This window comes from Paramisgurnus dabryanus, chromosome 23 (genome assembly GCF_030506205.2).
Source record: "Paramisgurnus dabryanus chromosome 23, PD_genome_1.1, whole genome shotgun sequence".
NCBI lineage: Eukaryota > Metazoa > Chordata > Actinopteri > Cypriniformes > Cobitidae > Paramisgurnus > Paramisgurnus dabryanus.
Window position 1 is genome coordinate 7,457,769 of NC_133359.1, and position 14,916 is coordinate 7,472,684.

A 14,916-nucleotide genomic window follows, 5' to 3' on the forward strand; every position below is an offset into this window, starting at 1 on the left:
CTTATGTCATTCAAAACCTAATGGCTCTTACTTCTGTAGAAAAAAAAGATAATTTGAGAATTATCTATACAATTTTGATTTTGTGTCCATACAATTAAAATGTGGTCCCAGGTTCTTCGGTTACCAGCGTTCTTCAAAATATCATTTGTGTTGTGCAGAAGAAAGAGTCATACAGGTTTGAAATGACATTAAGGTAAGTAAATGATGAAAAAATTCATTTTTGGGTGATGTACTATCCCTTCAAAGGGTTAGTTTCCCCAGAAATGAAAATAATGTCATTAATGACTCACCCTCATGTCGTTCCAAACTCGTAAGACCTCCGTTCATCTTCGGAACACAGTTTAAGATGTTTTATATTTAGCCCGAGAGCTTGTTGACCCTTTATTGAAAATGTATGTACTGTCCATGTCCAGAAAGGTAATAAAAACATCAAGTCCATGTGACATTAGTGGGTCAGTTAGAATGTGTTGAAGCATCGAAAATACATTTTGGTCCAAAAATAACGACTTTATTCAGCATTGTCTTCTCTTCCGGGTCTGTTGTGAAGCACATGCGCAAGACTAAGGTCACGTGACTGCAGTGACGCAGATGACGTGTTATCTGGAGCGCCCCAGATGTTGTTATTTTTGTGCACCCGGGCTTCGTTTAGGCTCAGGGAGATGCACGCAAACTTCGCAAACATGTCTGAGGATAACACCTCATCCATGTCACGTGACTTTAGTCTCGCACATGCGCTTCACAACAGACACGGAAGAGAAGACAATGCTGAATTAAGTCGTCATTTTTGGACCAAAATGTATTTTCGATGCTTCAACACATTTTAACTGACCCACTGATGTCACATGGACTACTTTGATGATGTTTTTATTACCTTTCTAGACATGGACAGTATACCGTACATAGATTTTTAATGGGTCAACAAGCTCTCGGACTAAATATAAAACATCTTAAACTGTGTTCCGAAGATGAACGGAGGTCTTACGAGTTTGGAACGACATGAGGGTGAGTCATTAATGACATTATTTTCATTTTTGGGGGAACTATCCCTTTAATGTCATGAAGCTACCAATGAGATGTTTCCTATAATGTGTATTTAACCATTGAAGTTAAAGGAGTAGTCCACTTTAATGATGGGGCCCATTGACTTACCATAGTTTTTTTTATTCCTACTATGAAAAGTCAATGGACCCCATCTTTAAAGTGGACTACTCCTTTAAATCAAAGAAGTTAATCTGTGCACTCAAAAATATTTTCAAATCATCATCATTGGGTCAAAGCCAACAGTTGGGTTAAATTAACCCCAAATATTTCATAATTTGACCCATCAATGGGTTGAAACAACCCTGCGTAGGTCACACTGGGTCATTACAACCTAATGAGTTGGGTTCGTCCCTTTTTGACCCAACATTGAGTCATTTTTTATACCAATTAAGTGGGATTTTACTGTGGTACCATTTGGTAAAACTTTGACATATATTGACACTGAAAATAATGGTACATGTCCAAAAACCATATTAGTAGTTCAATGGTACTTATGTGCTAAGTGCAGTGAGATATCTGCTTACTGAATACTATATGCCGTGTTTACCATCAATGCCTTATTAGTTATATAGACTTATTGATAAGCATTATTGAGAAGCCTAAATTATAAAGATGTTATTAAACTGGCATTCCTTCCCATTGTCACACTGGAAGCTAAAAGTTAAGCGCATTGCATTGTGGGATATAGTGTTTAAAGCTGTGTGCTCTGGTTGCATACTGCATGTTTTGGCAGATATAATAGATCGACTAGTAATTCCATGCATACAGAAGTTGCATACTGTGCATAGTACACATGGTGCAGATACAGTACGACAGCAATAGTATGCTTTACCAAACATAGCGGTTGTGTTTGGGGAATCTGACAGTAGGTGTGTTCGACTTCAGAACCAACAGGTTGATGACATCAATATAGAGCGATTTGAAGCAGACTCCTCCTCTTGCTGTACTTTGATGTCCTCCGCCTGTTGGGGTTCTGTTGTTTAATGTTTGAAAGATATAAACAAACAAAACAATGCTACCATTTGTTTTGCAGGTGTACAGTCGTAACTGAGATAATTTACTGTATTATACAAACCTTTCTCTGTGCACTAAATCCAACCGTTTGCATGAATGGTCACTTGAATATCATAGCCACAGCGTTTCCAGATGCTTTTCAAACCATTGAAACCACCAGCAAAGAGCTACCAGTTAGAAGCCTTAAGCTACTCGATTTCTTCTATCAATAAATAACACGACAAAGCTCACCCGAACACTGTTCTCCTAAAATAACTACTAATAATTCATGAACTTAATAGAGATACAGTATGTTTAACTAGAGCAGTGCATCTGTTAGAAGCTTATCATCATGATATGACACCATACTTTATATGCACGCACAAAATTTCAGGTTTTGGGCTGCCTGCTTTAGTTTTTAAGATATGAATAGTTTCACAATGATTGTAAGTTGATGCAGTCATAAAACAGATTCATGACTCACTGACATAGTAAAGAACTTGACGGTAATGACAAATACATAAAAATGTGTACACGCATTCACGCACGCAAACTAACAAGTGGTTCAAACCTTAAAACAATACAAACGTAACAGAATAGCCCTAAGTAAGAGAAAACCAATTCATATCCGCCATTTGTGAGAGCCAAACAGCCAATCAGTGGTGCAAGTCCCATGCTGCCGTGAGTGGTGAGCCAATCACATTTAACTTAAGCTACCTGATATCAAAACAACCAATCGCGTGAGATATGGGTGTTCCTCTACGTAAGGAGGAGCAGCCGATCGTCATTAACAATCGCAAACCGAGGCAGGTATCGCGTCCAATCGGAAGTGTTCAACTCTGGTCTTCCCGCAGTTCGCTGGGCAGGAACTTGTATTGCTGCTGTCGGATGTGGGCGAGTTTCTTGCGGGCTTCCTCTAATTCTCTCTCCTTTCTTAGCATCTCCTCCTGCGCTGCAATGATCTGGTGCAAAACAATAGGACATTCATTAGGCCTCATTCATGAAAACCCACTGAAGGATAATCTCCGTAATGCAAGCGTGGTTTATTAATGCATATGAATTTGACATATAATTAAATGAGCATTATAATTTGATTAAAGTCATTGATTTTAATCTTTCACATGACCTTACTCAGTCAATATTTATGATATTAAGGTTATATTTTTACTGTTCTTTACATTATGTAGGATGATTTTATGTAAATCATTCACAGGCAGGGTCACATATCTGCTTCATAATGCTATCAAAATTGGTGTATTATATCAGGCACAACTGCATGTAATATCACTTAAAGGTTTTTTCTTCTGGCACTGTCTCTGATAGGAAAAAACCTTTTTAGTCTTTAGTGAAACCTGTAATTTTAGCATTACTGCACTCAAAATTTTTTAAGACTTATTGGAGTGTGGATCTCAAGCTATTTTCCAAAGAGAGAAACATATTTGTGGATTTAAGATATTCCTGGCCTTCAGAAAAAGGGCTGATTCAGTGAGAAAAGCCATGATTCCTGTATTAAACATACACAATTCACTTGATATCGGGGTCAATGACGTGACGTTAATTATTTTGTCTCCATATGGTTCAATTTAATGTAAAAGGGTTAATCTAATAAAAATAATTAGCAGATTACTTAAATGCACTCTCTTTTTTGAGGACCAAGTCCAAAATTTCTGGTTTTGTTTCATTTTAAGAGAATTTTTGGGGGGATAATTGCAAAAATGTCAATGTGGTGTAACCGGTCTGTGTCAATTGGTGTAACTAGTATTTTTTAACTGTAAATTAAAACTGAAAATATAAATATATTCATAAAAAATGTGGAATAAAAAAATATAATCATTTAGTTTAGTGTAATATGATTTTTTTTACATACATTTTTACATAATTTGTCAAAGATTATTTAGAAAACAGGGCTGTTTTCAGCATATGTCAGCACAAATATTACAAAAATGCATTCAAATTTACATTCAGAAATAACAAATAAAATGATTAATAATAAAATGATAATAAAATAACTAATAAAATATTTTTAAATGATTTTTTATGATTACGACTGAAATGCCATCAAGGTGGATAAAATATTTAATATTTCTCATTCTTTGGCGCAATTGGCGGTTACACCATTTGACATTTTCAGGTCCATTCAGTCTTAACTTTCATAAAATGGTGCAAATGTTATTTTTTATTGCATAAAATGTGCATTGAAATAAACCTTTTAAAAACAAGATTTTTCTCATCTAGCCAAACCGTTTTTGTCACTGACCCATCTAACATGTACAAAATGCCTTTTCAAAATGAGACATTCTGGATATTAGGGCTGGGCCGATCCACATTTTCTATTACCAATACGATTTCGATTACCTGTATTTTGAGTATCGACCGATCCCGATCCAATACTAGTATTTTTCTTGATCCATTTAGAATTGTGTGTGTATAAACACATAAATATATATACGCACACATATACACACAAAACATGTTGCACAAAATCAGGAGAATATCATGTCAAGTGAATTTTTCTAAAATGAGATACTAGTTAAAAGAATGTAAGTGTTCGTATTAATTTACGCTACTCCAGTGTATTAACTCAGCGAAACCATTCAGTTATGTGACCTTAAATATCTTCAAATATGCATTTGTTTTTCGCATAAGGCTGTTGAATATGTTAGGAAGCTTTTGAATATAGTGTATAATAACATTTATGGTGCTTTTATAATAGTTTGACTTTTCTGTAGCATGACAGTAACAACCACAAGTAACGCACAGTATCGGATTTGGATCGGCCCCGTTTATCCGATACCCGATCCAGCAAAAAAGGTCCGGATCGACCCGATTTCCGATCCAAAGTGTTGGATCGGCCCACCCCTACTGGATTATCTGGTAGGAAGAGAGCTTTAAATACACACAGACTTTAATGAATGTGCATCTGGGATGAAACAGAAAAATTAGCTGGAGAAATAGTGAGCCAATGTAAGATGCCAGCTGTGGAGAAAAATCCCAGTCATGCCTTGTGAATCCAAAATGAAGCTCTGAATGTTTTATTAATAGAAGCAATGTGGAGGTGTGTGACTGAGAGTGTGAATGATTCAGAAAGAAGTCTCACCTGAGCGATTCCTCCCACAAATTTCGTTTTAACCACAACGCTGTCGTCTTCGGCTTTGTCGAAAGCCGCTTTTTGCGCAGCCTTCACCAGGTGGTCGGATGCTCGTTTGACTGCATTACCAGCAGCCTGCGCACACAAACAACAAAGACAAATTAACGGAAAAATAAATTGTGAAATTGCAAGAAACATTCCCATACCAAACCGTTCTCGTTGCGTAACCGTTCTATTCAGTGCCGATCAGATCAGCATGTTAAAGTGCACCTATTTTATCGGTAAAAAACAACTTTATTTTGTGTATTTGGTATAATACAATGTGTTCGCGTGGTTTATGGTTCCAAAAACACATTATTTTCCACATACCGTACATTTTTGTAGCTCTTCCTTAAACGCTTTGATTTTGTACAAAACTCATCGATTTAAAAAGCGCTGTGTCCCTGACAGGCTCAGGAAGTAAACTGTTGCCTACAATCCGTGTGTTTGTTGTAGTCCAAGAAAAGACTCGCATCATCGTTTACCTTGGGGTTTGTAGCTTTAGCATACCGTTAACATGTACTAATACACAATTACACACCAAAGGAAATGTAAAATCTTTAATCGGACCATAGGAGCTCTTTAACCCTTTTATTTTCCACTAGGTGGCTGATAAAGCTGGAAGTATATAGTTCATCTTTTTATGCGTATGCACAGCCTCGCCAAGCATACATAGGCGTTGGAGGCATGCAGTACCTCTCCTGGCCTACATGGGTCCATAAGGAGTGGGTGTAGTGACGCCACAAGTTTAAACTCATATAAACGTCCATGTCCTCGTTCATGGTACAGTTGCATAAATGAGGATACTTCCTGACCTTTTGCACAATCTATTATATTGATGTAGCCGGTCCATTTTGTTTATGCAGTTGTTCATTGACTACCTCTTTATCTGGCACCACCCAGGGCACGGTTGCCACCTTGTGGATAAATTATTGCAAGAAAACTAAATGCGCATATGCAACCTATGCGTATAAAGTTACAAAATCCACCAGTGCATGTACAGTACGTGCGTATTATCGAAGTACTTTTAAGGAAATCGCATCACTCCACTGCCATATTTGGAAAGACCCACAAAACCTGTTGATTCTGCGCATGCGCCGAGTCTCTCTCTCAGGGGATTCCATTCTTTAACGGTTGACGATTGGCTCTTTTTACTGGGAGGCGGGACTAGAGAAGACATTCTGACCGTTGTGACCTCTCCCCATTCATATCAATACCAATGACGCGTCTTGTTAATATTAAGTATCTTTGGTATTCTGTTGACGAAATTTGCTTTATGTACGCCAGTGGTTTCCAACCTTTTTCACTTCAAGGCCCCCTAGTTGCCAACACCAATATTTGAAGGCCCCCCACTCACTCAATTATTTCCACATAAAATTAAATAGAACTTGGAATGACTAGACAGATGTATATTCGCTACTAAAATTGCCAAAAAAAATAAGAAACATCTTGCTTCTTTAAGCTTATTTTAATGCTCGTTCTGTCCAATTTTTTATAATATAAGTCATCTTGAGGCCCCTTTGGAAATCTGCTGAGGCCCTCTTGTTGGCCCCCGACCCCCTGGTTGGGAACCACTGATGTACGCTGACCCTCTCATATGCATGAAAAGTGAACTATACCAAAGATAATTAATATGTTAATTAATAATTAATAATTAAGATGCGTCACTGATATTAATATGAATAGGGGAGATTGCAGTGGTCAGTATTGCCGCTATAGTCCCACCTCTTCCAGTAAAAAGAGCCAATCGTCAACCGTTAAAGAATTACATCCTTCAAGGGTGGGACTTTGCGCATGCGTAGTATCTGATGAGTCTTGGAGGAAGAGGTCTTCACGGGTCCACTTGGATCCGAAAACCAGAGGTCCGGGCTGAACAGGATCGGGTGTAAAAGTTTCACGTGTGCCTACGACACGAGTCGGGTATAATATTAGCGGCATCGGGTAATTTAAAATAAATTTATTTTTGCAGAACGGACCTTAGAAGACCCGAACTATCTTGCATGTGTGCAAAAGTCTTTTTTCAAACGCCTCCTGTGTTTGCCAAGAGCACTTGCGACATTGTGTGGCTGGCGGTAGGTCATTTTTGTTGAGCCAGACCGGTACCTCAAAATCAATTTTAAATACACATTTTAGCGGTTACTTTGGTGTCATCGTCAGATAAGAAATAATCAGACAGTGCGCCAAATTGGTTGCGAGGCCGGGTCTGACTGGTGCGGGCAGGGATGCAGACTGCACACACGTAGGTGCCGTTTACATTCGGGTCAAAAAAAATTTTTTTTCAGGTTTGTGTTGGGTTAGGTCTTTCTTAAAAAAAAAAAAAATTATGCACGTCGGGTTCGGGTAAAAAATTATTTGGGTCATTTCGGGTACATTTCTTTGGACCCAAGAAGACCTCTACCTGAAGGTGTTTCAAATATGGTGGCACAGTGATGTGATTTCCTAAAAAAGACAGCACGACACGATAACAAACCATTCGGCACGGAATGGAACGGTTATACAATGGTTAGACAAAATACATTGTTTTGTATGTGAGTAATAGTAACCTGCAGTCTTCTCATGGCCTCTGAATCCTGATCAGCTTTGACCTTACAGGCCACCAGAAGCTGAGCCGTGGAAGCCGCCACCTGTTTGGCTGAAGAAATGAGCTTCTCCTCGCTGGCATGACCCTGAACCGAAGCATTAGCAGCCTCGCACAGGTTACTGGTAGCTGCAGCAACCATCCGTGCCTGACAGAGAAAAGGACGCCAGTTATATAGATACAGATAGATGAATAGATATATTGTTATGAGAAGATGCATAAAACTTACAGCTGATATCAGACCCTGGGACCACTGGCCGTCATCTACTGCATTGGCGGGAATGGAGCCCACCTACACAAAACACCACAAGGATAAAACTTATAAATAATCTGTATTTAACCAGAAAAATATCGGTGCGTGTGATATTGGTACCTTGCCCTGCGCCACAAGCTCTCTCTGAGCGGCCGATGCTGATTTGACCAGAGCGCTGGTTGCCGCGGCAATCGACTTGGCCGCTTCTAGGATCTGCTCCTCGAAGTCCAGAGACTCATCGGCTTGCTGTGGACACAACAGGAAAGGAGCAGCTCAGTGACGATGAAACCATGACAATATTACCATGATATTACTTTTGATCACAATTAAATATAAAAAATTAAGACTTAATTTTTGCTAACAGATCTGACACATACTTGATGCTAGAAAGAATAAAAAATATCTTTACCCTTTGGTTAAATAACCTCCATGCCTGATAGGTAGAGAAGATACTTTACTATACTACCAAGAGGTAGTAGTATGTTAGTAATAGCTACCAAGCTATCTGTACCATTTTGTAGTATACTGTGCACAGATTGCATACTATATGCTTATAGTAGAAGTATAACAATAACAGTATGCATTTCTGAACATAGCCAAAGTAGTGACTTTGATAAAGTGATCTCAGGGTGACACCTAGTGGTCTGGAGGTGCTATAACAACATTTCAGGTTTACATTATTCAGAACCTCAACACAGTTCTACAAAGACGCACCCTCGCCAGCCATCTTTGCAAACAGATCTGTCCGAGTCCACAAAAAAGGACACGCGATCATGAAATACGACAAACACAAGTCTGGAGAAAGAGCGGGACACTGTAGGAATATGTTTGATATATAGTTGGACAGAATAACAACCTAATATATCAAACATATCAAACAGAGCCCTGCAGAAAGGCTTCCGGGTTTACCTCACCTCCAGAACATGGGGAAGAGAGGAGAGCGTGAGAGGCGAGGTGAACGGGAGACATGCTGGGATAGCACGGGAACAAACAAGGATGGATAGAGGAGGGAGCTCTGGAGAGGATGTAAGGAATGAAGATATATTAAGGAGAGCAGCCAAAGGCACTCCAGGGGCTCTGTAGCTCAATTTTGGAGCGCAAAAGGTCATACGTTCGATCACACATGCTCTTAAAATGTATAGCTTGAATGCACTGTGGATAAAAGCATCTGTCAAATGCATACGGCACTGACTTAAGTTAACAACAATGTGTGGGAAAAGTTATGAAATGAGGAACGAGACAGACAGACAGACACATTTCTGATGGTAAGAAATGGTTGATATTGTCAGTATCTTTAAGTTTTGCCTTAATGTTACCAGGAAGAAGCAAAATGAGCACCCGGAGACTTCATATTGAGCAATGCAATATCGCTTTATAAATATTCTTACCCTGAAACAATAACACATAGTTATTAGAGAGTTGGTGTTTGGCCTGTGGCTGATAAGATGATAAGTTTGCTTTGTGATTTCGCTACAGAGATACGCCCGGGAGGGGCAAAAGTTTTTGCTTTGTGAGGCGAAATGTGAATGGATGTGAAGCATCACTGACAGTCGAGCTATAATACAGATGGATGAAACAATAAAACAGCTCCAGGGAAAAGCCTTGCTGGAAAGTCCTGACCACCTTTTCTTGGAGATGACATACAGACCGACCGGCTAAGAGATCAACACGTTGTAAAACAAAGCTTCAAAATGTTGAATAATTGAGAGGCAAGATGGAAAATGATGGGAGCGCAACTTTTAGTAAAGCACACCAGACGTTGACATATTAAACTGTGAAATATATCCCCAAAAAGGGGAACGAGACAAAAAGCTACTTCCCAAAGATAACATACACCTACCATATCCAAAATTGTAAAAATCTTCTGACCGAGCCCCTTCAAATGACAAAATCCAGTGGATCTGTTGGTGGTCTCATTGTGGCTATTTACATGTGTCTGAATACCATGTGGTGTTGTGGAGAGAGTAATAATGAACAGATGAATACCTTTGGCTTGGCTCTGGGCTTCAGCTGCTCGAGTTTCTTGGCCGCGGCCTCGATGGACGCAGCGGCACCCAGGAGCTCCGTCTCCGCTATCACAGTGGGGTCTTCTGGGTCCACCCATTCAGAACCTGAGATGATGGACAAACATGACCAACATTCACTCAACACATGTATAATACCGATGGGTGGAAATGTGATCACATGATCTAAAGGCACAGCAGAAATAACTCAAAAGAAAGCATGACAAAATGACTTTTGTAGCGACAAAACAAGAAACCCTTAAGCAACGTTAAAGGGATAGTTCACCCAAAAATAAAAATTCTGTCTTCATTTACTCACCCCTAAGTTGTTGACGAAACCTGTATTAATTTTTTTGTTTTTTTGTTGAACACAAAGGACGATATTTTGAAGAATGGAAGTGATCAAACATATTTTTTTTCTAATATGGAAGTCAATGGTGCCCCAGATCTGCTTGGTTACAAACACTGAATATCTTCATTTGTGTTCTGCAGAACAAAAAAACTTATACAGGTTTAAAACAATTTGAGGGTGAGTAAATGAAGACAGAATTTTCATTTTTTGGGTGAACTATCCCTTTAAGCTAAAGGATTCATATGAAAATGAATGCTTTACATTTATAGGATTCACCAAAGCAAATTTGGGATATACTTAGCTTCATTTTAAGTGTTATTTTTTGTGAAAACTTTATGTATAAAATATATATTTTATTGCATTATTTTTATTTATTATTAAATGTAAAGCAATTTTTTTTATTTTATATTTTCACCTCCAGACACTATTTTTGAAACAAGATAGGGTTGCATAACGATTAAACGAGATTAATTTAATGCAGAATAAAGGTTTTTGTTTACATCATATAATGTGTGTACTGTAAATAATAACTTTGTATAAATAAATATACACACATGCATGTATATATTTAAGACATGTTTACATGTGTATATAATTTATATAAATACTTAATATATAAATATATATTTTTCTTAAAATTATACATGCATGTGTGCATATTTATATATACATAATTATTATTATTTACAGTTCACAGAAATACATGATTTAAACAAAAACCTTTATTCTGCAATAGATTAATCGCGATAAACGTTATGCAGCACTTATTACACGGCTCTCTGGAATGCTTGATTCTGATTGGTCAGTTGAGACATTTGCAGGTTCGTTCTTTTCAAATAATAACCACTCCAAAGTAATAACGCATAGCCGGTACTACTTGTACGATTAAAATCGCTCCGCGCCAATAAAGATTACTGTTTGGCGCCATCTTGTGACAAACACTGGACAACCACAATTAATTAACGAAAAATTTTGACAATAATTTTAACATGTACGGAAAAAACAAAACATTTAAACAGTGGATAGAAGAACGAACAAAGACAAGACACAGAGAGCTTACTGAGAGACTGAACTTGACAAAATAGAGCATGACGGCTATGAAGCCAACACATTAAAGCATTAAAACTTCTCAAAGACTGGCTAAAAGAGAAAAAAAATGGAGACAGACAAGTATGAAGAAGAGGATTACGATCATTTTATGCATCTGTGCAAAGTTTCGCAGAAGGATAAAAATGTTAATTTAAAACAAATATGCCAATAAAATGTTTCAAATTCATATTCATGTCCAGTTTTTTTTCTTATGTGGCAAGTAGCCGTGTAATAAGCGGGATAATGTACAGGCAGCCTGTAGTTATCGCAAAATAAGCCCCTTCGGTGTGATACAAACCCTCCGCTTCGCGTCGTGTCCTGATCACACGGTCAGGGCTTATTTCCCAATAACTACCGGCTGCCTCTACATTATCCCTTACTTTATCGAGACCAAGATTAGGCTTCTAGACAAAAAAAATTATTAGTAAGTGTACGTAAACCTTTACACCCCCACCACACTTATTTTTATTTATTTTGGACTAAAATGCAAATGTATCTCATTAAAAACCTTTCCAGTTCTGTAATTATTTCTTACACTCGCAATTATAAATGAATGAATTCTTCATCTTTGTGTTAATAGGCATAAAGAACGCATTTAAAATGTCTGTTTGCTTTCAACGGCTTTAAACAGATGGAGAAAATCTGTTGAAGGATTATGTTCAACCTGAGGGAATTCAGTTCATTTTATAAATTCCTGTCTGTGTGTGTGTGGCCTGACATTGGAGATGAACAAAAGTATGTGTATCCTACTCACCTCCATCTGTGGCAGAGAAAGAAAAAACAACAGCGTCATAAAAAAGAACTAAAGAGTGCCATCACACCAATGGCTCTATTAACCCTGCACTTATACGGCTCAATTCACCTTCAATTTGGCCATATTAGCTTTCAAACGGATGATATTACCAGACCAGAAGAGAATCCGAAAACAACACTGAATTTTGGGCATCTCCCCATATAAACTTTTTCATATAATGATTGCATTTTAAAGGTGCAGTGTGTACATTTTAGCGCCATATAGTGGTAAGGTGGGGATATTGCAACCAATGACTCAGTCCACTGCTTACCCCTCGCTTTAGAAACGCATAGAGAAGCCAGCTAGCCGCCACCGGAAAAACATGTTAGCGACAAAGACCACTTCGTAATAAAAAGTTTGTCCATTAAGGGCTTTTGTAGAAACATGGCACACAAAATGGCGACTTCCACGTAAGGGGACCCTCGGTGTATATAGATAAAAACGTCTTATTCTAAGGTAATAAAACACAATGGTTAATTATAAAAAGGTCTTTATACACCCCTAATTATATAGTTTTGTATATTATTTAGCATTTCTGTCAAGAGATTCTTTTAAAAATTACACACTGCACCTTTAAAAAACTAAATACATGTTGTTGACAGGTGCAATGTGGGACTTTTAGCAGCATCTAGCTGTAAGATTGTGAATTGCAACCATTGGCTCAGTCCACCGCTCCTACTAAAAGTCCCACATTGCACCTGTATATGACAGGTCAGATGTTTATATTATACTTTCAGTTACCAGTAACTTACATTTATGCATTTGGCAGATGTTTTTATCCAAAGTGACTTATAATGCATTACAAGGTATACATTATCTGGGATTCGAACCCATGACCTATGTGCTGCTAATGCAATGCTCTACCAATTGAGCTGCAGGAAATTAATTTTAAGCACATCATATAAATGAATTTAAGGTGAACCGTATCGGTTATGTGTGTGCTTGCTCACCTTTCATGGCTTCGGCAGTCTGAATGAGCTCTGTGACCGAGCCGGCCACTTTTTTGGACAGCGTGGCCAATTGCTGTTTCTGTTCGGCAGTGGGTTTTTGCAGGACCTGGAGTGGACACGTATAGTTACTACCGCATGGATAAACTCAGCTTATGATAAAAGTCACTGAAGTAAACACTCACGAGCAGAACTTGTTCTAGCAGGTCGATGTATCCGGTGGTGCACTCGATACCATAGAGAAGTGCTTTATTCCTCACATCTATGCTTACTTCCGGGTGGTACGCGGCTTGCTGATAAACACAGAAGCATATTTACCACACGTGACCTCCTAAATCACACCGTGCTGATTCATATTACATCAAAAAACAGGATTCGGTTTCTTAGCGTTGCAATATTATTGCAAAAGCAGGTTTTTTATGTTGATATACTTGATTTCCATATGAAAATTATCCATGGTAATAATACAGTTAAAAAAAATAATGGGTACCACAAGATAACCATGGTTTGCTAGAGAAACCCTTACCTAAAAAAGATGCTTACTAAAAACTATGGTTAATTTTTGTAAGTTTTCTAGTTTTGGTCGATTTATTAAAGGGACACTTCACTTTTTTTTAAAATATACTCATTTTCCAGCTCCCCTAGAGTTAAACATTTCATTTTTACAGTATTGGAATCCATTCAGCTGATCTCCAGGTCTGGCGCTACCACTTTTAGCATAGCTTAGCACAATCCATTGAATCTGATTAGACCATTAGCATCGCGCTAAAAAATAACCTGAGGGTTTCGATATTTTTCCTATTTTTGTGACATGGCTGCAGGAGGCGCAATGATATTACGCAATGCCCGAAAATAGTCCCTTGCTATTGAAAGTAACCAAGGGGACTATTTTCGGCTGCTGCGTAATATCATTGTGCCTCCTGCAGCCATGTTACGGCAGCAAAGTCCTTGATTATTACGCCAGAATCAATCACAACTTTAAATTTTCTGTCGATCTTAGTACACGATGTAACTACAGAAGAGTCAAGATTTAAATAGGAAGAATATCGAAACTCTTTGGTTATTTTTTAGCGCGATACTAATGGTCTAATCAGATTCAATGGATTGTGCTAAGCTATGCTAAAAGACCCGGAGATCAGCTGAATGGATTCCAAAAAGGTAAAAATCTAATGTTTAACCCTAGGGGAGCTGGAAAATGAGCATATTTTCAAAAAAAGTGGAGTGGCCCTTTAAATTGAATTGATTCACTGGTGCACAATGGCACATGCATTATATCAACATCACACTAGATGGCGTATCAAGTAGGACAGATCATTGTGGAGCATTCACATGTACACATGAAGCATTTGTGCCATCCTAACAAACATTTATGGTATTAACGCACAGTTGTGTATGCGGTTCAAGGCCTTGCAGTCGGTCAGCATGTGGTGGCATGCGTGTATAAGCACCTTGCAGGTGGTGAGCATTTCGGTAATGGCTTTGCGGCTCAGGTTGGCAGTGGAAATCACATCTTCCTGCTGGGCAGAGTTGCCTGCTGCCACAGCTTTGGCTGTCGCCACGGTGATGCCCTTGGTCATGCGAATGAACTCTTCCGGGGTGGTGGATTTCTCCGGAACGTCCTTGGACTGGAAAACCTGGAAAGCAGATGATGCAACAGTGAGGCAAAACCAAACTTCTGTAACATTTTTATACATGCATGCATCTAAATGTGATCCTGTACATGATTTAAAGAACATCTTT

The 14,916-nt window shown here is 38.4% G+C and overlaps 1 protein-coding gene across 1 annotated transcript in view; it reads right to left on the bottom strand.

Moving 5' to 3' along the window:
* Nucleotides 1–822: 822 nt before the first annotated feature.
* Nucleotides 823–14,916, bottom strand: part of tln2b (talin 2b) — a 156,269-nt gene continuing 142,175 nt past the window's right edge. The window contains exons 49-57 of the mRNA XM_065292101.2: nucleotides 14,625–14,810; nucleotides 13,362–13,469; nucleotides 13,180–13,285; nucleotides 9,979–10,103; nucleotides 8,113–8,238; nucleotides 7,969–8,031; nucleotides 7,705–7,887; nucleotides 5,132–5,257; nucleotides 823–2,996 (exon numbers count right to left, since the gene is read on the bottom strand). Coding sequence (XP_065148173.1) covers nucleotides 2,868–2,996; nucleotides 5,132–5,257; nucleotides 7,705–7,887; nucleotides 7,969–8,031; nucleotides 8,113–8,238; nucleotides 9,979–10,103; nucleotides 13,180–13,285; nucleotides 13,362–13,469; nucleotides 14,625–14,810 — 1,152 coding nt within the window. The 3' untranslated portion in view covers nucleotides 823–2,867. The remainder of the gene's footprint in view (nucleotides 2,997–5,131; nucleotides 5,258–7,704; nucleotides 7,888–7,968; nucleotides 8,032–8,112; nucleotides 8,239–9,978; nucleotides 10,104–13,179; nucleotides 13,286–13,361; nucleotides 13,470–14,624; nucleotides 14,811–14,916) is intronic.